The sequence below is a fragment of the Kogia breviceps genome, chromosome 4, assembly GCF_026419965.1.
Source record: "Kogia breviceps isolate mKogBre1 chromosome 4, mKogBre1 haplotype 1, whole genome shotgun sequence".
NCBI lineage: Eukaryota > Metazoa > Chordata > Mammalia > Artiodactyla > Physeteridae > Kogia > Kogia breviceps.
Window position 1 is genome coordinate 39,992,063 of NC_081313.1, and position 23,909 is coordinate 40,015,971.

The 23,909-nt window shown below is 42.3% G+C and overlaps 1 protein-coding gene across 1 annotated transcript in view; it reads left to right on the forward strand.

The window, feature by feature from the left end:
- The first annotated feature begins 552 nt into the window (after positions 1-552).
- Positions 553-23,909, forward strand: part of ITGA2 (integrin subunit alpha 2) — a 106,804-nt gene continuing 83,447 nt past the window's right edge. Inside the window, exon 1 of the mRNA XM_059062987.2 lies at positions 553-720. Within this exon, the coding sequence (XP_058918970.1) occupies positions 663-720 (58 nt within the window). The 5' untranslated portion in view covers positions 553-662. The remainder of the gene's footprint in view (positions 721-23,909) is intronic.

Consider the following 23,909-nt stretch of genomic DNA (forward strand, 5'->3'; position numbering starts at 1 on the left):
TCACTTCGGGATAATCATAACTTGTGGGCAGATCTTCTTTCCTGTCGAGTTAGTTTCTAACCTGGTCATTGTGCGCTTATTTTTGCCCGTTTTTCCACCCACTTGGGAAAGGCAGAGAAGGCATGCACCGCGCAGCCCCTGAGAACTGTGGCTGAGGCTCACGGCTCCCCCCCAGCCCTCCCACCCCTGCCTGGAGCCGGGAGCCGGAAGGCCTGCACGACGGCCGGGGCCGCCCGGGGACCCCCGGTCTCCCGCGGGCCAGCGTCAGGCTGTCAGGGGTGGGGGAGTGACCGGCTAGCTTTCGCCCGTCTGATGAACCCGGCAGGAAAAGCCCCCAGGGGCGAGGTTTCCACCCCCGCCACTTCCTGGATCCCTGGGCTGGGAGGGTGTGCGGGGGTGGAGGTGCGGTTGCGGGGGTGTGGAGGAGCCCAGGTGCAGCTCGCCGGGCGGCGGGGCGGGGCTGGGGCGGGGCCGGGGCAGGTCGGGTGTTTGCTGAGGCGAAGGGGCGGGCCTTGGCGCCCCGGGAGCTGCCCGGCAACTTTTCCGTGCTCACACCCGGACGCGGGAGAGAAGACCTCGGGACGGCTCCTGGGGAGTCTCCGGGTCTTCGGGTCCCCGTGCAAACCCAGAGCAGCTCCAGTGCCCGGGGCGGCGGGCTCAGGATGCGGCCAGGACGGACAGGCGGCACACTGCTGCGGCTGGCGTTAGTGCTCAATCAAGGTAAGCCACGGGTTTGCTCGGTGTGGGTTGCAGGAGGAACTTGCGTGGGCCCCGGGGCAAAAGCGAGGAGTTCTGCGCCAGCGAGGCGCAGGTGGCGCGCGTCTCTGCTCTGATTCCACGTGGACCCAGGCTCCTAGCCATCCCAGCAGGATGGAGAGAGACTTCCCATTCCCGCTCTGCCTCGCCTGGTGTCCCCATAAGGCACGGCTCACCCTGTCTGTAAAGCACCCTTCAAAGTCAACTCGATGCGCGCTTCGCTCTTAGGCACACACGCACGCGCATGGGGGAGTAAAGATTAGTGGAGCGCCTGGAGATCCAGAATCCTGCCGCCGGGCTCAGACAGGTGCCCCGCCAGACCGGACCCGGAGGTTCTGTGCGTCCTGGGAATCTGGTCCTGGGAGACAGCCTGCCCCTCAGGGCGATGCCTGGTGGCTTTGCAGGAGCCTGGGAGCCCAATATGCTTATTTTTCAACCCCAGGGTGTGAATAATGTCCCTAATTTCTTCAGGACGCAGCACTGATGTAGGGACATAGGAAAACCAAGCGCCTCTTCAATACTTGGCAGAGGGGAATTCTTCACGCCCTTCTGCCTTCTGTTGTAACCGTCTGTTCGACGGATGTAAACTTAGGTCAGGAAAAGTTCTTTTCCGCTTTCTGGATCGTAGGCGCCGCAACGAGAGATTTACCCGCAGCTGCAGCTCCAACGGCAGGGCGTTGAGAGCCGGGCCCACCCGTCGCCTGATTCCTTTTGCACGAAGTGGGGAAATGAGGCTGGGGGTACCCAGCTGCGGCGCAACCACAGTCCATCAAGGGTACTTTCCCCAGGGGACTTTCCTGGCGGTCCAGTGGAGGGAGCGCGGGTTCGATCCCTAGTCGAGGAGCCAAGATCTCGCGTGCCGCCAGGTGTGGCAAAAAAAAAAAAAAAAAAAAGGCTTCTTTCTCCAGAGCCTCGTGTGTGCTTACTTCAAGAACTTTAGTTTACTTTTGGGGTTAGGTGGGGTGGGGAGAGTCGCATTTGTATATCATAGTTTAAATAGCTATCAAAGCAAAACAAACAAAAAAGTGGTCTCTGATTTTCAAGTGCTTTTACAGAGAGGAGAAATCTTTCTTAAACTGCCCTCCTTTGAGGCATTTAACCAGTTGTTATCATGAAAGAATCCTAATGCAGAAGACCCTGTAGCATTTTCTCCAAGTTAGAGAAAGAAAAATAACATGACCCCAGCGGAGAATAGGCATCGTTAGTTTTCTTGTCTAACCCTGGGTCTGGTGCTTCACAGATATTCCCTCCTGGGACCCCAAGAGTGTTTTGAGGGGCCATCAACCCTAACTTAGGGGTTTCAGAGAAAGTTGGATTCACCTTGAAAATCAGCTCCTGGACACCACCACCTTCCCAAGAGCTAATAGACATTTCAATGCAAGCCTTTCATCTCTCTTTAATTACCCATTATTAATAGAAGCTATGGAAATATAACATCATTTTCTTATCTTTGAAGTGTTGAGGCTTGTTCTTTAAAAAGCAGTGAGAAATACTTCAGAGGAATGCAGAGCCGCAAGGCATGAAGTCAGGTACAGAGACTTCACCTGGAGTTGGTTAACAAGCGCAACTCGATGCAAGCCAGCAGAGATGATTTAAAATGACATCTGTCAAAATAGTTTGTATATTTCCTCCTTCCTCCTGCTCCAGGTGTTTACATACTCAAGGAACGGGTTTTCTCTTAATTCAGGGTAATCATAATACAACTTTGTCATTTGAACCCAAGTTCCCAGGGAAACAGCATCTTTTTTTTTTTTTTTTTTTTTTTTTTTTTTGGTACGCGGGCCTCTCACTGTTGTGGCCTCTCCTGTTGCGGAGCACAGGCTCCGGACGCGCAGGCCCAGCGGCCCTGGCTCATGGGCCCAGCCGCGGATCTTCCCGGACCGGGGCACGAACCCGTGTCCCCTGCATTGGCAGGCGGACTCTCAACCACTGCGCCACCAGGGAAGCCCCAGCATCATTTTTTGATACCATGAATATCCAAGATTAATATGAATAATTGAAAGCTCTAGGTTTGTGACAGCTGCAGTTTTTTATGGTATGACCCTATCTGTATAAAATTTTGAGTACCCATCATTAGTCTACAGACACACATGTAGTTGCTTATAAGTTATATCCATGTATATTTGTGTAATATAAATACCAAAAATTAAAATGTAAAAGGCGCATATGTGTATGCATTTATACAAGTAGCACACACGAACCACTGTAGAAACTTAAAACCATCAAATCTCACTTAACACATAGATTCAAATTCGCTTTCTATAAACATTCTTACAGGTATTTAAGAAAAAGCAGTGCTCATAGTTTGGTTTCATATTTATCACTTTTCATTGATCATTCCTTGGTTTAAGTGCTTGCAATCATTGAAATGGTAACCGGCAGGCTGAGGATGGAAAAGACCGTAAGAGGCCTGGATAATCCATAAACTAAGTAATAGGTCCATAGGGAAAAGGGAAATGTGATTTTTAAAATGCACGACGTGACTTACACTGTCTAGTGTGTTACTTGGCTAAGGATAATCCTTCCCTAGCCTCATCTCTTGCTATCTCTGGTACCCTGCCTGAATCACCCCCTATTTTCAGATCCCTAATTTCCCCTCAGGTGGTAAATATTCTAATTTCCCTCTTAGTAAGCAAGTCCTCCTTTAGTATGTAATTTGGCGGCTCTTTCCTCCTGAAGCACCCTCCACCCCTGGGTTCTGTTCTCCCTGTTTATCTCCTATTTTCCTGGCTGTTCTTTCTTAGTCTCCTTCCCAGGCTCGGCTGTTTGGCCCAGTCCTTGTTGGTGTTTGCAGAGTTCCATGCTGGATCCTCCTCTTCATTTTACCAGTTCCCTCTGGGCCTGCTCCCCGTTCAAGTCAGCATCTCCAGCCAGACTCCTCTCCTGAGTTCCAGAGCAGTGTTTGCATCTGTTAGCAGATATCTCCACCTAGATGCCCTATATGCACGTCCAACTCCACATGTCCCCAACTGAAGTAGATATCTGTCCTCTGAAATTTTTTCCTGAATTTTCTGTTATTAATGGCAGCGTTATCCTGCAAACATGGAAACCAGGGGTCTCTTCCCTTGTCTGCAACCTCACAAACTGTCTCCAAGTTCTGTCTGCTCTCCCCAGCTCATGTGCCTTCGCGGCTACTGCCCAGTCCAGGCCCTCACCTTTTTTTTTTTTTTTTTTTTTTTTTTTTTGCTGTGCGCGGGCCTCTCACTGCTGTGGCCTCTCCCGCTGTGGAGCACAGGCTCCAGACGCGCAGGCTCAGCAGCCATGGCTCACGGGCCCAGCCGCTCCACGGCATGTGGGATCTTCCCGGACCGGGGCACGAACCTGTGTCCCCTGCGTCGGCAGGCGGACTCTCAACCCCTGTGCCACCAGGGAAGCCCTGCTGCTTTTTAAATGGTCTCCAATCTTATAGCTGGGTTCTCCTGTGTTTGTCTCTTATCCCTCCAGTCCATTCTCTGCTTTGTCACCAATGCTATCTTTCTAAACATTTATCTGTATCCAATCACCCCTTTGCGTCAAACGTTTGGTGGCTTCCCATCTCACTTAGTGCACAGTCCAAATTTTGTGGCACGTCAGAAAAAGTCCTTCGCCATCTGGCCGCAGCCTGCCTGTTCAGCTTCTTCTCTACCACACTCCCCCATGCACACTTACACACAAGTACACACACTGCACATATGCACACTCACAATACACACACTCCAGAGCCATGTATATGCACCTATACACACCCTTCTGTGTTCTGACTGCACCTGATCATACCATATTTGGTGTTAGAATATTTTCCGGACTATTTTCTTGGCCTTCACTGCCTTGATGCTTTTTCCCTTTTTTTTTCTCATGTCTTTGCAACTCACCATTGTCCTATGTTAAAAGAGACAACCCCAAGTAAAATCATAAAGTAGGGAAGTTTTTGTAACAAAAAGGGAAGTTTGAAGTAATCTCTCATTTCTGGGACCCACCCCCAACGACCTCTCTCATCTCAGCCCCTCAACCACTTTAGACCACCAGCTGGTGTGGTAACTCCCCTCCCCCATGGCTCTACAGCTACACCGGCCCAACCTCGACTAAGCTTTGCTTTCCTAAATACTGGTTCACAAGCCACTGTTTTGATTCACATTCATGGATCGGGGCTCTGGATTCGGTATTTAAAAACAATTACTCATACGTTTCTGATGTGCAGCCAGGTTTGGAAGTAATTGCTTAAATATTAGCACTGTACCTTCTCTTTCCTAACAAATTAAAATTCCAGAATTGCCTGTACCACCTTGTTTTGTGATGACCACCAAGTCAGGTGTATTTCACCACCAAGAGTCAGAATGTGTCAGTTCAAATGAATTCCTTCTAAAGTATGTGATGACTGCTCCTGTCTTAGGGTGTATAAAAAAGGAAAAGCCTGTTAATGCAAAGAGATGAGCTGCTAATGGTGGAATTTTAGACATTCAGCAAAATAAAGGCCATTCAGTCTGTGTGTTGAAAATAAAGAGTTTCAGGAAGAATAGGAAAGATATTTGGGGCCGAAAGTGTCATCTTGACATCATGTAAATGTTACCAGTAAAGTCACTATCAGCCCTGCTTAACCTGGGACATTACAGAAAGATCAAGCACAGCATAAGAGAAAGGACTATGGAAAGCTGTGACTCCAATCAACAAGTCAAAGATGTGGAGGGTGTGTGTATGCGTGTGTGCTTTTGTATCTTGTGGTAGCTAATGATTTACCTGGAAGAACACACAGGATAATGACTCTTAAAGACAAGAATCTTGATATCACAAATCCCGAGACAACGATAGGTCCTCTGTGTGAAAGTGACCCCTATGATTCTCCCTTCTGATGATACATAGGGGCTTTGTTGCTCTGGATGCAGTGAATTCCATAAAACTAGTTTTTGATCATATCTTTATGCAACACTTGCTTTATGTAAGGCAATGTGCTGGATCCAGTGTGGAACCACTGGAAACTTGAAATGTGGTCCATTTGGAAACAAGTCCACACATGAGGGAAAAACATTGTCTCAGTCCCTGGGGGTGGGGGGGTACCTAACCAATTTCATACCCTGCCATCCTCCTTTCTGACAGAAGCCCAAGTACTGGGCTAACCCCTCCTCTGCACAGCTAGGAGATCCAGGGAATGTTGAAGGGTAATTGGACTGAGCCAGTGCTGGTGGTCCCAGATCTCTCGCCAGTGTCTGATTTAGACATGGACATATAATGGAATTTTGACCAATGAGATATGGAGTGAGATCCACTCAGGGACTTCGGGGAAAGAATTTTTCATTCCTAAGGGAGATGCTAGTTAATAAACATACTGTCAGGTCTAGATGTAAATCTTGGAACAGCCATCTTGCAACCATGATGTCAGGACTAGCTTGGAGATAAAGCCAGTACACTGGCCTAGTGGAAAGAGAGAAAGAAGAGGGTCCTTGATATTGTCTTTTATTGATAGTTACTGAAATTTCGAGCCATCATCCATCTTGATGTCTTAAAAAATTTTCGTGTAATTTAAAACTTCTTATGTTCTTGTTATGTTGCTGTGTTGTCTATGCCTATAACATAAAGATGTAATGTAAGTTTCTATAACATAACAGGTGTCATATGGTCTCACGCAGTTAATTGCTGAATGAATGATACAGAGCTAGATGTTGAGTTCAGAGGATGGAGAAATATCACTGTGACACGTTTAAGTATCAGGCCTCTAGAGAGGCCGTCCTGGGGGCAGGAAATAATTGTTACCATTCAGACCTACTGTGAAGGGCCTTAGAGATCAAAGTTTAGTTCTTTGTAAGTGACTGTAAGTGGTAATACAGTAACATAATCACTAATAGGCCCCAAGTCTCCTAGTTCCTGGGGCCAGATGTTTTAGATACTTAGATAGGAAAGGAGAAGGCCATTATGCCCAGAACACATTACTCAAGGTATTCACAGAAAGTGAGAGCTGGGAGGTGAGTGGGTGCCCAACGGTGAAAGGCCTTGTAAACCCTGGAAAGGAGCATGGAGTTTATCTAGAGGACAGTGGGAAGGCTCTGAAGGTTGTTAAGGGACAGTGACACGCTCTGGTTGGCCCCTTGACAGATCACTCTGGCAGCAGGGGGGATGGTGGAGTGAATGGAAGCCAGACTGAAGGCACCAAGACCACTTAGGAAAGAACTGGGTCTAAGTTCAGTGTTAGAGATGGCAGTGGTTCAACTATACTCCAGTATAAAATAAAATTTAAAAAAAAAAAAGATGGCGGTGGTAAAAACCCAGATAGTGGCAATAGGGAAAGATAGCTGAGGACAGATGTGAAAGGTATTAAGGAAGAATGGACAGGATTTGGTGATTCATTTACGAGGGTGGCAGGGAGAAGGTTAAGACTGAGACCTGGGTTTCTGATGTAAATAACTCGGGGTGCCATTCACCAAGACAGGAGCGCTGAAGGACAGCAAGGGTAGAGGAAAAAGAGAGCAGTTCCGCTTGACGGGTTGAGTTTGAGACAGCCATGCGAATACGTGTAGTTACTAGATGGTTATGTGTAGCAGTGTTAGGAACGGGAGTGAGAGCAACGTGGGGGTAGAGATTTAGGAGTCGTGGGCATCCGGAGAGGGATTGAAGACATGATGATAAGAGTCAGACGGGGCTTCCCTGGTGGCGCAGTGGTTGAGAGTCCACCTGCCGATGCAGGGGACATGGGTTCGTGCCCCGGTCTGGGAAGATCCCACATGTCGCGGAGCGGCTGGGCCTGTGAGCCATGGCCGCTGAGCCTGCGCGTCCGGAGCCTGTGCTCCGCAACGGGAGAGGCCACAACAGTGAGAGGCCCGCGTACCGCAAAAAAAAAAAAAAAAAAAAAAAAAAAGAGTCAGACGAAGAGAGACTAGAAGATGACTTTGGCTGCAACCTGAGGAGCTACCTTAGAAGGTCAGGTGAGGAAGCGGAGATGCCAAGGGAGAGAGAAGGCATAGCTGGAGGAGGAGAAAGAGGGCTGCACAGGCTGGGGCACCGCGGAAGTGTTTTGAGAAGGGAGAGTCGGTCCACAGGACCAAAGTCTTCACAGAAGTCAGGCAGGTCTGATCTCCTGGGTGAGGGCAGTCTTTGCTGAGGGGAAAAAACAGAACCAGAGTGGAGCCAGCTGAGGAGTCAGTGGAAGGTGAGGGATGGGGACAGTGTCAGGAACTTTGGCAGGAAGAGAAGCAAGGAGCTAGAGATGAGGTGGGAGGGGCTGCTGAAAAACAAGCAAGCAAACATTGGAGAAACTTGCATAAACATTATCATTGTGGTTTTTTTACTTCTGTCACGGTACTGCACGGTACACTTGTAAGTTTTGAAATTTACATTGAGGCATCCGTATGTGGCAGGAATCCGTGACACGGGAGAAGCGAAGAGGAAAAAAGGGGCACGCGTGTCCGTGGAAAGGATGCTGTCGGGGAGAAAGAAGGGGGAGTGGGGAAACTGGATGACCCACAAGAGCAATAACTCCGGACAGATTATAGAAACCACAGGTGATCACGTGAAGGAAGTCGAAGCAGGTTCTGGGCTATGAAATGGAGAGAATATTAATTGATGAGAGCAAGGTGAAGCTGACCAAGGCACACAGAGAGAAAATTCAAAACAATCTTTTCAGAAATCATAGTCTCATATAGCACAGAGAATTAGTGTTGTCTTTGAAAGGTTCTGGTCATAAAATATTAAAGCTTCTTATTCTGCATAACAGTGGTTTATTTTCAAGGCGTTTTAAGCATTTCTATTTAATATAAATTAGAAAAGAAATTATGTCTGCTCTTAATTTTGTTAAAGTTATAATTAGTTCAAGGTACTATTCAAGTGTTTTTAATCCAGTCTATGCCTGCTGACTCTTGTACACATAAATTACATTTACTAACCAGTATAAACTCGAACTGCATATTTTCATAATGTTTTCAGGTCCATTGAATACTGGGACTGTTCATAATTTTCAAATACATTTTTCCTCCTTGGAGAGACTTGTCTGTTCTGTTGACCAAACAGTTCATAGAAACTGGGCAACTTTGTCAATGAAGATTCCTGCATTATTATTCCATGTTCTGAAGGGGTAACTGCAATTCTTCCTTTTTTTTAGTTTAAAGGGACTAGAGCAGTTTTTACTGCAGAAACTGTACATAACTCCTGATCATTGAAAGGCTTTCTGTATAAAAATGAGGTTAATGTTTAAATGAGCAAAGGGGAAAAAAAAGAGTGATGGACACTGTATTGTCAATGTAAGAGATTATTTCATTGTGTTCTGAAGAGCGTGTACAAAGCTATTGTGCCCCTGCATGCCTTGAACATTGGCAGTTGTCATTCTCCTGATTCATTGGAAGGTGGCCTTTGTTTGTCTTTGTGTAGGCCTGATCTCATTTCCATGGATACCATGTAGAAATGCAGACTGAATGCAAGCTGGCTCCTGGCCAGTTCAGTAAGATAACTCTATTCCAAATTGTTTACCAGTTTCCTTCAGGTCCTTTAACCAAATAGCTTCTTGGACGCTTGTTAGAATATGGACAATGAACCTTCTGAATTGTATAACCTTTTTGTAACCATATTCTGAATACTAGTGCATAAAATAGATATTTCAGAGAAATTGACTTAGTTTTCTGTGTACTTATTGTTTGGGGGGGTGGGGAGGAAGGACATAGCGTTGGTGATTGGGATACTTTTATGTGATCTTTATTTTCCTTTCAGTATAGAAATGTAATAGCCCAGATAAAAAAGTCTTAATGCAAAATGGAAAGATGGTTAAATAATTTATGTAAATGTCATAGTGTCTTAGTTCTTTCAGGCTGCCATAACAAAATACCACAGACTGGATGGCTTATAAACAACAGAAGTGTATTTCTCACAGTTCTGGAGGCTGGGGAGTCTAAGATCAAGGCGCCAGCGTGGTCACATTGTGGTGAGAGCCCTCTTCCTGGTTCATAGCTGGTGCCTTTTTGCTATGTCCTCATATGGTGGAAGGGGCTAGGGGTCTCTCTGGAGCCTGTTTTATGAGGCACTAATCCAATTCATGAGGGCAAAGCCTAAGCACCTCCCAAAGGCTCCCACCTCCTAATACCATCATCTTTGGGGGTTAGAATTTCAACATGTGAAGCTTGACGGAACACAAACATTCAGACCATAGTATGTAGTAATTAAGAAGTCCCTTTTATTATTACAGTATTTAATTTTTGCCCCCAAGGAATCATACTTTAACATATTAGTATCATTTTTATTTTTTTGGCTATGGTTCCAGTGAAATATGACCTTAGCCCTTTTTAACAGTATAGTCCCTTAGTCTTTTACCTTAATCTGTGTTCTCTCTTTTCAAAATACAATTTAGCCCCCAAACTGTATTCTATACATCCTTTAAGTAAGTCTCAATTTCACTGAGGCTCATGCACCCCAGGAAGCCTTCCCAACCACTAATCCAATTTAGTTGTCCTCTTCACGTGGACCCTTTCATTAGCAGTTGTCATATTGTACCTCAATAATATGTTTACTTGGCTCTAAATCCTATAGATCGCAAACTCTGAGAAGACAGGGGCCATGTTTTCTTCACTTGTGCCAAGTTGAGTTTTGTTGAATGAATGAAACATGTATGACAGCTATCGCAACACGGGTTAAAGGCACACTTTCTGAATGAATGCCAAGCCGAAAACCTCCTAGTTCTTTCCAACTCGTATATGCCAAAACGCTTCCATTTGCAGGTTTATCCAAATTTGCTAAAATATTCCTTTAGTTGATCAATTTTTTTTTTAACTTCCTTGAGAGAGTTTGTTTGCTTTTGGAATATTTCTCCTTTGTCTTGAAATGTCTAACTAGGATAGCGCTACTGACAAGTAACAAGATGAATAAAAGTATTAGGACAGTGCAGACATCTTTTTTTCCCTAAAAAACCCTTTCTTGTTCCCCTCTTCTGTCCTCATAAAGCAGTACCATAATTTATCTTCAGCTTGACTCTCTCTCCCACTGAATACTTTTTTTTTTTTTTTGCGGGACCGGGCCTCTCACCTCTGTGGCCTCTTCTGCTGCGGAGCACAGGCTCCGGACGCGCAGGCCCAGCAGCCACGGCCCATGGGCCCAGCCGCTCCGCGGCGCGTGGGATCTTCCCGGACCGGGGCACGAACCCGCGTCCCCTGAATCAGCAGGCGGACCCTCAACCACTGCGCCACCAGGGAAGCCCTGAATACTTTTTTAAGATCACCTTTCATCCTATTTATCATTGTATTCTCAGGACCTAACATATAGTAAGCATCCAGAAAATGGTTGGTAAAAAAATTTTAAAATAAAAATAGAATTTTGATAATGTGAGGTAAGTATGTCCATCAAAGTACTAAACTTGATTAATACTTTCAGTTTATAGCTTTTCTTTATAAAGCAGAATATTTCAATATCCTTATAGAAAATGACATATACTAACATATTCTCGTTAACAGAAAAAATATTTATATTTCTTCCTTTTGATGTTCATAAGTGTGAATGTAAATTTTCATAGATATACTTGCCATTTATATGAAAATGACTCATTTACTTTTTTCACTTGGTCCTTTTCCCTGTGGCCTTCATATTTATAACTTTACATTAATACATCCTGCCATGTCATGGTTAACTATTGTCCCATTGTATATTTAGGCTGTTTCCTGTGGGGGTTTTTTTTACCCCTACTGCAAGTAATGTGGCTATAAATATCATTGTACAAGAAGCTTTTTCTTTCTTTTTTCCTTTTGGACAATTTCCAAAAGCAACATTACTGGATCAAAGATTATCTGTATTTTTTAGCTCTTGCTGCATACTGAACACTGTGGTCATCAGTAATGTGTAATTTTTACCAATTTTACCAACATTAGATTTTAATTTACTTTATGTAGGTTTTTTTTAACTTCTTATAGGTTGATGAGTGTAACCTGGTGCTTCATATTTATTTTAATTCTCATGCTTTATATTCATCAGAGTGCATTTCTAAGTTACAATTTTAAAATGCCTATGAAGAGTAGGATATTCTAGAATTTAGGCCTAGAAGAAACCTCAAGAGGTCATCTAGTAAATGCCTCATTTTTACAGTAACCAGCTTTTGAAATGACTAAAGCGCAGGACTCCAACCTGCAGTCCATCACTTCAAGATAGCCTTCAGAATTTCCTCTGAAAATCTCTTTGACAAACTTCTCCTTGTCAGCTATTTCCCACAGATTGATTACAATTCATTTTCATTTGAGGGGTGGCAGTCCTCTGGTTAAGATTTCCATACTAACGTGGGTCAGAACCTTTTAGGGGGAAAGAGAAGACATTCTGTTTGCCAGAGCACTTGACTTTGAGTCTCCAAATCTGGAAATTGTTCTGGTTAACTATTGCCATGTAACCAATCACCCTAAAACTTAGTGGCTTAAAATGACGACCATCGTTAGTTATCTCTCATGGTTTCTTGCATAGGACTTTGAGAAGAGCTTGGCTGGGCAGTTCTGGCTTGAGATCTCTCATGTAGTTATCTTCAGAGGGTAGCCAGCTCTCTCTCACGTGGTCCCATCAAGGGGTTTCTTCAGCATGGCACCCTCTAGATGGCCTGATTTCTTGCAAGGCGACTCAGGGATTTAAAAGCAAGTGTCCCCCTCAAAACTGTCAGAAACTTGCATGGTCTTTTCTAACCTAGACTCAGAAATCATACAACTACATCTATTCATCAAAGAAATTACCAAGCCATACCTAGATTCTAGGGGAGGAGACTTACTCAGTGTCTTGATGGGAAGAATGTCAAGTAAGTCCCAGACATGTTTTAAAACCAGCAGAGTGACTTAGTCAACTTAATGGTGTTGACAAGACTGTTGCTTGTTTATATCATAGTTGTTCGACTTCAACATTATTGACATTTGGGGACTGGATAATTCTTTTGGGGGATGGAACAGTGGCAGGAGGGGCTGTCCTTTGCACTTTAGGATGATGAGTGAATTCACTGGCCTCCACCCACTAAATGCCAGTAGACACTCCCCTTCCCCGCAACAGTGTGACAACCAAAAATTTGTCCAGACATCACCGAAAGCCCCCCTGAGGGACAAAATTGCTCCCAGTTGAGAAGCACTACATTAAACAAACATGTATTAATGTTCATGGCATCATGAAAGGAACTCTAGCTCTGAAGAGTAAATTTTAATTTTAATGCCATTTTTCTGGCTGACTTTGGATAAGTCACAGGCAAACTCTTTCCTACCTTGCTGGGTCATTGGGAGGATCAAATGGAATTATGAATGGAAAAGTATTTTATGCACTGTAAAAGCATATATAATGTTACTTTTCAAAATTCATATCCTTGGTATTCATCCATTTTTATCATCATTCATTATTTTAAGGGACCTCAATGGAGGGTCTATCATAGGGTAGTAGAGTGTCAGACACGGGAGGAATTGGAGGAGTCAAGACAGTCCCTCCAGGAGCTCTGCTTTCCATTTCTAATGTTACCTGTGGAGGAGAATCTAGATCCTTACTGAATGTAAAATTGAACACTCAAAACAAAGACTTTTAAGGAAAAGTTGCATTTTTCTTTCGTAATGAAAGCAGGAGAATGTTACACTGCTATATTCCAAATGCAGTTTTATGCTTTTGGCTTTTGCACTACTTTTATTTTTTCTTTTAAGCACTATAGCTATAAGCCAGACACTCTAGAGCTTAAATCTGTATATACAGTGAATGTGTGGTTCTTTTCAAAGGGCCTCCAGTGTCTAAGTTTAGTTGCTTTATTTTTTTTTTTGAGAGGAGAGGGGATGGGCTTTCTAAATTATTTCTGCAGTATTGTCCTTTCAGCATGAAGACAATGCTATTGAGAATGATTTCCTGTAATTTTGTACATGTTCAAAGGATAGAATGCGACCTATGACCATTTTCTGTTGTACATATTCTAGGTAATGATTAGCTACACTTGAGAGTTTGAAGTCTGTTTTCTTTTTTTTCCCCCTAATATACTGTTATTTATTTATTTATTTATTTTTGGCTGCATTGAGTCTTCGTTGCTGTGCACGGGCTTTCTCTAGTTGCGGCGCACGGGGGCTTCTCATTGCAGTGTCTTCTCCTGCTACGGAGCACGGGCTCCAGGTGCACGGGCTTCAGTAGTTGTGGCACGTGGGCTCAGTAGTTGTGGCTTGCGGGCTCTAGAGAGCAGGCTTAGTAGTTGTGGCTCACGGGCTTAGTTGCTCCATGGCATGCAGGATCTTCCCAGACCAGGGCTTGAACCCGTGTCCCCTGCATTGGCAGGTGGATCCTCAACCACTGTGCCACCAGGGAAGTCCCATGAAGTCTGTTTTCTTAGTTTCAAAGTCAGGGTCTGAGTAACCCCATTTCCTGCATTTGTGGTTTCCTGGAGGGTCCATGGGCTGATAATGTTTTCTTGGCTCTCATGGTGAGTGTGTCTCAGCAAAATGTAGACACGCTGTCCTATCCATTGCACAGCAGTTCTCAGAAACTTAAATGGAAACTTATTCAGGATATGTTTTTTTATGTGAGAGGTGAAAGTAGGATCACAAATTAACATGCCTTTTACAATTTCTCAAAAAGTATGCTATTATCAGTAATATATAATGATATTAATAGTAAAAAAAAAAAAATAACAAAAACAAGCTGTCTTTACCGAGTGCTCATCATTTGCTGGACACTGGGTTAGAGTTTTATATATACTGTCTGATCACAATAAGGTAGGCTCATAGATTAGGTCTATTTCATGGGTGAAAAAGCGGTGGCTTATATAGGATGAGGAGCTTGTCCAAGGTCACAGAGCTATTGCAACCTCAGAGGCCAAGCTTTTAGGCTTTACGAGGTACTGTTGGTCTTGCCCTGTATGTGGATTTTTCAGTTAAAAAAAAAAAAACCCTTGTACTTCCAGCACTGGCATACTTCTGCCACTACATCACCCCAAAATATAGGGTTCTCCTAAAGCTAGATAAAAAGCAAAGTTAAATGTTCTCTAAAATTCTAAATAGAAAATAAAATGTATATTTGTATATACATAAGTAGGTACATATTTATTAATATCTTTTAATCTACCTCTATATGTATCTTCTCAGTAACCTGCATTCAAGCATCTTCCTTTGAATCAGTCCAGAACTTATATTTATTGATAAACCTGGTCTTTACCGATCTCCCATTATATGTATGACTTATTATGTGGAAAGGCGAAACAATCAGCAGTCCATCTGTTAATTCAATTGATTATTGATCTACAACCATGTAGATACTCTGAGTACGGGGGAATATAGCAGTAGACAAAACAGACAAAGTCCCTACTTTTCGGGACCAAGGCAGATTTACCATAAAACAAGGGAAGCTGAAGCTTCAGACACCCTCACTCTGCAGGCCTCTTCCCATGTATTCACATACCTGATATTTTTATTAAATATGCAAAAGTTCAGATCATTGTCTCTTTTATACCCTAAAATGACATATTTCAACAAAGACATCAACAACAAACTGGTTGATAAATGTCATCAGTTCAAAAAGTTTCTGGATTAATCCCTTTAAAAGAAAATTTGAGGTACCGTGAAATATTATAACTCCTGTATGATACTGGAAAACAGTCCTAAACATTTACATGACATTACAAATAAGGTGTTATGAAAATGAAAGAAACTTTCCTTAACTGTAAATAATAATAATTTTAAACATTCAATTTACCATGCCAGAAAAATTACTTTTTAGAGAGTATGATTTTATTAAGTTATCAAGTAAAGAGGTGATCAAAAGATGTAGAGCCAAGGCAAAATGTGTTACAGAAGTATGTCAGGCAATCAGTAAAAGGTATGTTTTTTAAAAAATATATTTTTCAGCTTTTAAAACGATTTATTTGCTAGGATTACTTTTCTCATTCTAAACAAAAAGTTAATTTTATACCTGAATTTGTTTCACAATTTTATAATTTTTTCCTTAAAGAGACATTCTGTCCCAAATTGTAGACATGTCAATCCCTGCAAAACTTAACTCTTCTAATACAGATTCTAATGAGGGTGGAAGGCAAATCAAAAAGATAAATACTTAACATAAGAGGTAGCAATTGGGCTTCCCTGGTGGCGCAGTGGTTGAGAATCCTCCTGCCAGTTCAGGGGACACGGGTTCGTGCCCCATTCCAGGAAGATCCCACATGCCACGGAGTGGCTGGGCCCGTGAGCCATGGCCGCTGAGCCGGTGCGTCCAGAGCCTGTGCTCCGCAATGGGAGAGGACACAACAGTGAGAGGCCCGCATACCACAAAAGAGGTAGCAATGCACAGTAAGGGGGACAGAGAATGCTGGGCAGGGAGTGGGAAGCAGCAGGAAGATAGTTTTTGGCTTGTGGTTATATTATATCTATTGCTATATAACAAATTACCACACATGGAGTAACTTAAAATAATATACATTTATTATCTTACAGTTTCTGTGGGTCAGGAATTTGGGCATGGCTTCACTGAGGTCCTCTACTTCAGGATGTCTCATAAGGCTGCAACAAGGTGTTGGCCAGGGCAGGGGTCTCATCTGAATTCTTAACTGAGGAAGGATCCACTTCTGCTCATTTTAATTGTTGGTAGAATTAATTTTCTCCAGGGCTATTAGACTGAGGGCCTCAGTTCCCCACTGGTTCTCAGTGGAAGTCTGCCTTCAGTTCCTTGCCCTGTGGGCCTCTTTGCTTCATCAAAGCCAACAAGAGGGCTTCCCTGGTGGCGCAGTGGTTGAGAATCCGCCTGCCGATGCAGGGGACATGGGTTCGTGACCCGGTCTGGGAAGATCCCACATGCCGCGGAGCGGCTGGGCCCATGAGCCATGGCCACTGAGCCTGCGCGTCCGGAGCCTGTGCTCCACAATGAGAGAGGCCACAACAGTGAGAGGCCCGCGTGCCACAAAAAAATAAAATAAAATAAAGCCAACAAGAGAAGGCATGTACTAGCAAGATGGAAGTTATAATCTTATGTAATGTAATTACAAAAGTGATACTCTGTGTTATTTGATTCTGCATTTTGAATCTTCATTTCTATTGGTTTGAAGTCACAGATCCTGCCCTCAAGGGGAGAGGATCACACAAAGGCATGAATAGCAGGAGAGAGGGTTCACTGGGAGCCCCCTGACCACCACAGGTAGTGAGGAATGGCAGCTCTGATGGGTGGATGTTTGATGTAGAAACAGAACACTCTCTGGGAAGAGTGTTCCATGCAGAAGAAACAAATGCAAAAGGCCTAAGGTCTGAGTGAGTTTAAGGAAGAGCCAGGTGAGTGAGCTAAAAAGATAGGATAGGAGGTGAGGTCAGACAGGGTGGGGAGGCAATGAGTATGCAACTATCAAGAAACAAAACGTACACAAGAGAACAGTAAGTAACATTTCGAGGTAGTACATCACAATAAGAGATGCAGATGGTGAATTATAAGATGGGGGCGTACAGGCTAAAATGATAGGGGAAGACCCAAACCAAAAGTTTATAGAGAAGTGGCCTGTGAACAGAGATATAATAGAAGAAATACTACCTCGGTTATATCTTTTGTTTCCATCCATGGCCTCGAGATGTGTCAGGCATATCTTGTTAATGAGCAAGCTATTCAACAGGCACTGACTTACTTAATGCACAAAAATGCTATTCTGAGAGAGAGAGAGAGAGAGAGAGAGAGAGAGAGGGGGAGAGGAAGAGAGAGGAGTTTCTCCTTTCACATAAAAGGAATTTAGGAAGATACTGTTAAAATAGTGAATTGATGAGCTGGTATTCCACTACTTTTACCCCATCCTCTTGGCCATTGGGAGCCAGTGAGTCTGCCAGATGGCAATTCATCCTACAACATCCTCATGAAAAAAAGAGAATATACTGAGTTGTTAGGAAGCACTGTCATAATAAATGGACTTCAGAAGCAATTGCTATAGACTTTTGAAGATGTTCATTGCCTGTAAGATCAAAAACTGTGAAAGGCCATCAAAATCACCTAACAATGTGCTCAGTACTCTAATACTTGATGTAGTGACTTTGTCACAAAATAACGACTTGTATTTTTTTCATACAAAATGTGAACCTTAAATGATATAACTTGAATTAGTATATATCTCTCCTGTATTTATATATGCACGTGTGTATATTGACAGGCTTATCTTTGAAACGCAACATAGTAAATTGAAAATTTCTGATATTATTCAATTACCCACACCTTAGTCTGCTGGAGCTGCCGTAACAAGACACTACTGAATGGGTGGCTTTAACAACAGAAATTTATTTTCTCACGGTTCGGGAGATAGTAGTCCAAGATCAAGAGGCCATTAAGGTTGGTTTCTGGTGATGCCTCTCTTCCTGGCTTGTAGACTGCTGCCTTCTGGCTGTGTCTTCATGTGTCCTTTCCTCTGTATGTACATGCAGAGAGAGAGATCTGGTGTCTCTTCCTCTTCTTATATGAACACCAGTCCTATCAGATTAGGTTCCCACCTTTATGACCTCTTTTAACCTAATTACCTCCTTAAAGGTCCTATCTTCATATATAGTCACACTAGGAATTAGGGGTTCAACATGGGAATTTGGGGAAGATGTAATTCATCCATAACGCCCCTTTAGGCTTAACTACATAGTAATGCATTTATTTCTGCATGGAAGTGATGCACATGTTTCTTTAATATGAATGCAGAGTAAATGTCAAATAAATGATACATGAACACATCATTTAAAGAAAAGTGGCCATAAATTACGAAGCAGAACAAATTATGAAATTATTACCCAGATATTAGCTGTAATCTCTTTGCTTCTTAAAATTGAAATATAATTCTTTTGAATCCCTATTCCACCCTTATAGGAAAATATAGTGCTCTCCCAAGATTTCTCTGAACCCCCAGGAGTTATCCATTTTCATTGTCATTCAGCCCTCAATATCCAGACTGGGGAGTTTTTGTTCTCCACTCTGACAAGTCTGATATTTGATTTTATGCTATGTAAAAAGTAATACATTAGCTCGTTACAGTTTCATGGATGCTGACAGATGACATGAGGTTCCTGAGTCAGAGACCAAGACTTTATTACTCATAACATGACAGGTAGCACGAGCATGTTTACATCAGTTTCCCTGTGCTTCCCCACAAAGTATCATGAGGACAACGGGAAGGGATCCAAGTGGAAGCCTCCACACATTGAGTAGGTTGCATTATGAGAGAGGAAAACTGAGTTTGGTGACCTGCTGTTTTACAGCAAGAATTCAGCAAACCCATTCTTTGTCCTGGAGAGTGAGATTACCTTACCCTCAAGGTTTCTTGCTGCAAACACAACCCTGAAAAAATGGCCCAGGTAAACATCGGGCAGGATCTAACTTTACTGGCATACCCATCATATTGAATTGAACGGTGGTCCCCAAAAGATATTTCTATATCTCAGTCCTCAAAATCTGTGAATATTACCTTATTTAGATAGAGGGGTTTTGCTGAATGGATTAGGTGTGTGACTCCTGAGTCCTCTCAACCATCTCAGCAGAGGCCAGCGACTCCTTTATTCCTTCTAATCTCTCCCTTTTAAATGGAAATGTCTCTCACATGCCTGTCACACCATCCTTTTTTAGAAGCAGAGAAATTATTTTCTAGGTTCACAGACCCACAGATGGGGAGAAATTTGCCCCAAGAAAGATCATACCTGGAGTTTCACCCATCCCTGATTTAGATGAGAGTGTTTCTCCTGGACTCTTAAGCACGGTTCTTCTGGGAAACTTTGCTGTCCCCTAAGAGAGTTCCCCGGCATCTTGGTGATAACTGGACCTTCCTGCTGCCCCTGCCTCTCCCAATACCTCTGCAGCTTTTGAGGACAGTCCCCACCAGCCATGGGATAGAGATTCGCTCCACATCCTTAAAGCAGTGACACCCTGTGCTTGCACTTTCATAGAGATTCAGACCTTAGAGTTCATGTATATGAGTAATTTGGATTTTATTTTATTTTTTATTGAGATATAATCGACATATAATATTATATTAGCTTCAAGTGTACAGCACAATTAACTTTTAGAATTTTTATTGGAGTACATTTGACTTAATGTTATGTTAGCTTCTGGTGTACAGCAAAGTGAATCAGTTTTATATATATATATATATATATATATATATATATATATATATCCATCCTTTTAAAGATTCTTTTCCCATGTAGGTTATTACAGAATACTGCGTAGAGTTCCCTGTGCTAATCAGTGGGTCCTTATTAGTTATCTATTTTATATATAGTAATGTGTATATGTTAATCCCAATCTTCTAATTTATCACTTTCCCCCCACATTTCCCCTTTGGTAACCATATGTTTGATTTCAAGATCTGTGAGTCAGTTTCTATTTCATAAATAAGTTTATTTGTATCATTTTTTATTAGATTCCACATGTAAGTGATATCATATGGTATCTGTCTGTCTGTCTGACATTACTTAGTATGATAATCTCTAGGTTCATCCATGTTGCTGCAAATGGCATTATTTTGTTCTTTTTTATGGCTGAGTAATATTCCATTCTATATATGTACCACACCTTTTTTATCCATTCCTCTGTTGATGGACATTTAGATTGTTTACATGTCTTTCCTATTGTAAATAGCACTGCAGTGAACATCAGGGTGAGTGTATCTTTTCAAATTATGATTTTCTCTGGATATATGCCCGGTTGTGGGATTGCTGGATCATATGGTAGTTTTATATTTAGTTTAGTTTTAGTTTTTGTTTTTTTATGCCTGAGTTGAGTCTTTGTTGCTATGTGCGGGCTTTCTCTAGTTGCGGCAAGTGGGGGCTGCTCTTCATTGTGGTGCGCGGGCTACTCATTGCAGTGGCTTCTCTCATTGTGGAGCACGAGCTCTAGGTACGCAGGCTTCAGTAGTTGTGGCACGCAGGCTCAGTAGTTGTAGCTCACAGGCTTAGTTGCTCCATGGCATGTGGGATCTTCCCGGACCAGGGCTTGAACCCGTGTCCCCTACATTGGCAGGCGGATTCTTAACCACTGCACCACCAGGGAAGCCCTATATTTAATTTTTTAAGGACCCTCCATACTGTTCTCCATAGTGGTTGTATCAATTTACATTCCCAGCAACAGTATAGGAGGGTCCCCTTTCTTCACACCCTCTCCAGCATTTATCGTTTGTAGATTTTTTTTTTTTTTTAATTTTATTTATTTAATTTTGGTTGCGTTGGATCTTCATTTCTGTGCGAGGGCTTTCTCTAGTTGCGGCGAGTGGGGGCCACTCTTCATCGCAGTGCGCGGGCCTCTCACTGTCACAGCCTCTCTTGTTGCGGAGCACAGGCTCCAGACGCGCAGGCTCAGTAGTTGTGGCTCACGGGCCCAGCTGCTCCGCGGCATGTGGGATCTTCCCAGACCAGGACTCGAACCCTTGTCTCCTGCATCGGCAGGCAGACTCTCAACCACTGCGCCACCAGGGAAGCCCCGTTTGTAGATTTTTTAATGATGGCCATTCTGATTGGTGTGAGGTGATACCTCATTGTAGTTTTAATTTGCATTTCTCTAATAATTAGTGATGTTGAGCAGCTTTTCATGTGCTTTTTGGCCATCTGTATGTCTTCTTTGGAGAAATGTCTATTTAGATCTTCTGCCCATTTTTGATTGGGTTGTTTGTTTTCAACACAATGATTTGATACATGTATATATTGCAAAATGATCACCACAATAAGTCTAGTTAATGTCTATTACCACACATAATTACAAATTTTTTTCTTGTGTTGAGAGCTTTTAAGATCTATTCTCTTAGCAACATTCAAACATACAATACAGTATTATTAACTATAGTCACCATGCTGTACCTTACATCCCCCTGACTTATTTTATAACTAAAAGAGTTCTTATATTTTTGTTTACTACTTAACAGAGACATTTCCTCCCGAAAATGCCAGCATACATCTGCAGGAATGGGCCAGAATGCAATAAGAGAGTCCTAGTTAGAAATACCCCTCTCTTCCCAATTCTACCTCTTGCTTTTGGCCTTAATTCTCTTCTCTTAATGTGAATTTTTTTTTCCCTTTAACTCTCTGGATCCTTCCGTGAAAAGCTAGCCCCACCTGCCCTTCAACATATGTAGATATGCTTAAGTTTTGCATTAGCCACACAAATTAGACTTTCCTACCATCTTTTACTACAAATATGTGTCATTGAGCTCTGACAATGATATCATGGAAATCAAGACACTTCCTGACAAAATTTTGTGTTGAGTATAGAATGATATATTTTGTTTAATACATTTATTTCTGACCTTGTTTTCCGAAGATTTTGTTCCTTTCTGAGCTTCGCTACATATTGAGAACAAAACTGGGTTTACTATATCTCATTACCAAACATATATTTATTTCTCTTTTGAATTATCTTATAATTTAAAATCAGGTTCTAGAATAAAGTGGGAGAATGAACTCCATATTTGCTTAAACTAATTCTTAACTATTAAAGTTTCCCAGAAATCTGTTTCAGAGATGAGCAGGAACTCTCAGGGCAGGAGGTGCTATAAAATTTTTAAATGAGTGGAAGAAAAAAGAAGTTTGCATTAATCAATGTGTGCTTAACTATCTGGTTTGCCTGTGGATATAAAAATGACAACAAGCCAGATTATAATCAAGGATGAAACACGACACCCTTTTAATTGTGGACAGAGAGGAAATTAGTTAACCCTCCAGGACATACATTGCTTATTTTTGCAGTAAGGTTTTGTGAGATTCACTGAATACTTGGGCTCGGTTACTATCAACAAATATACAGCAAGGTCACCTTGGATAAGCACTTTGCTGCACTATTACTGCATTCACAGGCATCCGCATGAGGACAGGAGAGAAGAGTTACACTCTGACATGACCCTGACAGGGCAAGGCTGAAGTCACCTTGAAACTCACTGCATCTAATATAGTCCTGGCATGTATAAATTAATAATCTATGACTTGCTGGGCCAGTTTCTCACTGTCCCCATACTCCTCTCTTTCACTTCTCCATAATGCTGAGCAGGATGTTCCTTGGGCCTGGAATGACCTTGGCCTTCCTCTTTATGCAGTGAATTCCAGCTCGTCCTCCAAGGTCCATGGATTGCCACCTCTTCTATGAAGCCTTCAAACTCAGATGTACCCTCTTCTCAACTTTTGGATCAGGGTTCTTTTAGCTTTCTGAAATTTAATACTTATCCCATGATGATATTATTGTTCGTTATTTTATTCGAATTACAAGAATGGAAGCTCAAAGACAGCAGAGATCTTTTCTGTTTTGTTCATTGCTGTATCTCCAGGACCTAGGAAACTGCCTTGCACAAAGGAGTTGGATAAATATTTTTTGAATGATTCATTTCTTAGTGTGTGGGCATGTTTGGGGGGTAAGGAAGCACAATGAACCAAATAGGGTTATTATTTTCCATATGATTCAGTTAATTTATGAGAACAGACATAGGAACACATTACTATGACCAGTGGGATTATAAAGAGGAAATAGACATTGAATTAGACAGAATACTTACATTAAATTTATAGAAGCTAATTACCTATCATAGGCAAAGTGTGAAATGGTAACATAGTGAGTTTTAAATATATATTTGAGAAAAATAATTATAGTGAGCTGAGATTGTCCAAATTTATCAAAAGTGGCAGGCTCTTGAGGGAAGGATTGAAGTACAGGAAAGAAGAGATTTAGTATCAATGAAATGAAGGAATGGTGATGGAGAAGGACATGTTTTGTGAGAAAAATGAGCAGACCGTTTATGAATGAAAATTCTGGACAATAAGTTTGAGAAGATGAGCCAGACCAAGACTCAGATATCAACTATCAATTGTGTGACACTGAGTAAGAAAGACATCTAATCTCCATGAGTTGCAGTTTCCATATTTGTACATTGGTAATAATAGCTAGGTTTTGCTGTTTCACAAGGTTGGTGGGGATCAAATGCATCAAGATGATTCTGACATAGGCGGACAAACATAAGCATTGAGAAATAGTCGGCTACAAATTGGAATATACATTATGGTTTAAGTATTAGAGGGAAAAATACTGGAAGGAAATTATCTGCACTTGCATGAGACTGATATGATTCTGAGTGATCTTTCTCCCCCTAATTTTGTCTATATTCCAAATCATCATCAAAGAACACGTATTCATTAAAAATTCATTTCATTCAACAAATATTACCCTAGGTGCTGGGAAAATAGGAGTGAATAAAAGAAATAAGATCTGAGCTCTCAAGTCGCTTAGATTTTAGTAGGCAGAGAGACACAAAACAATGCAGATACATAAGCTCA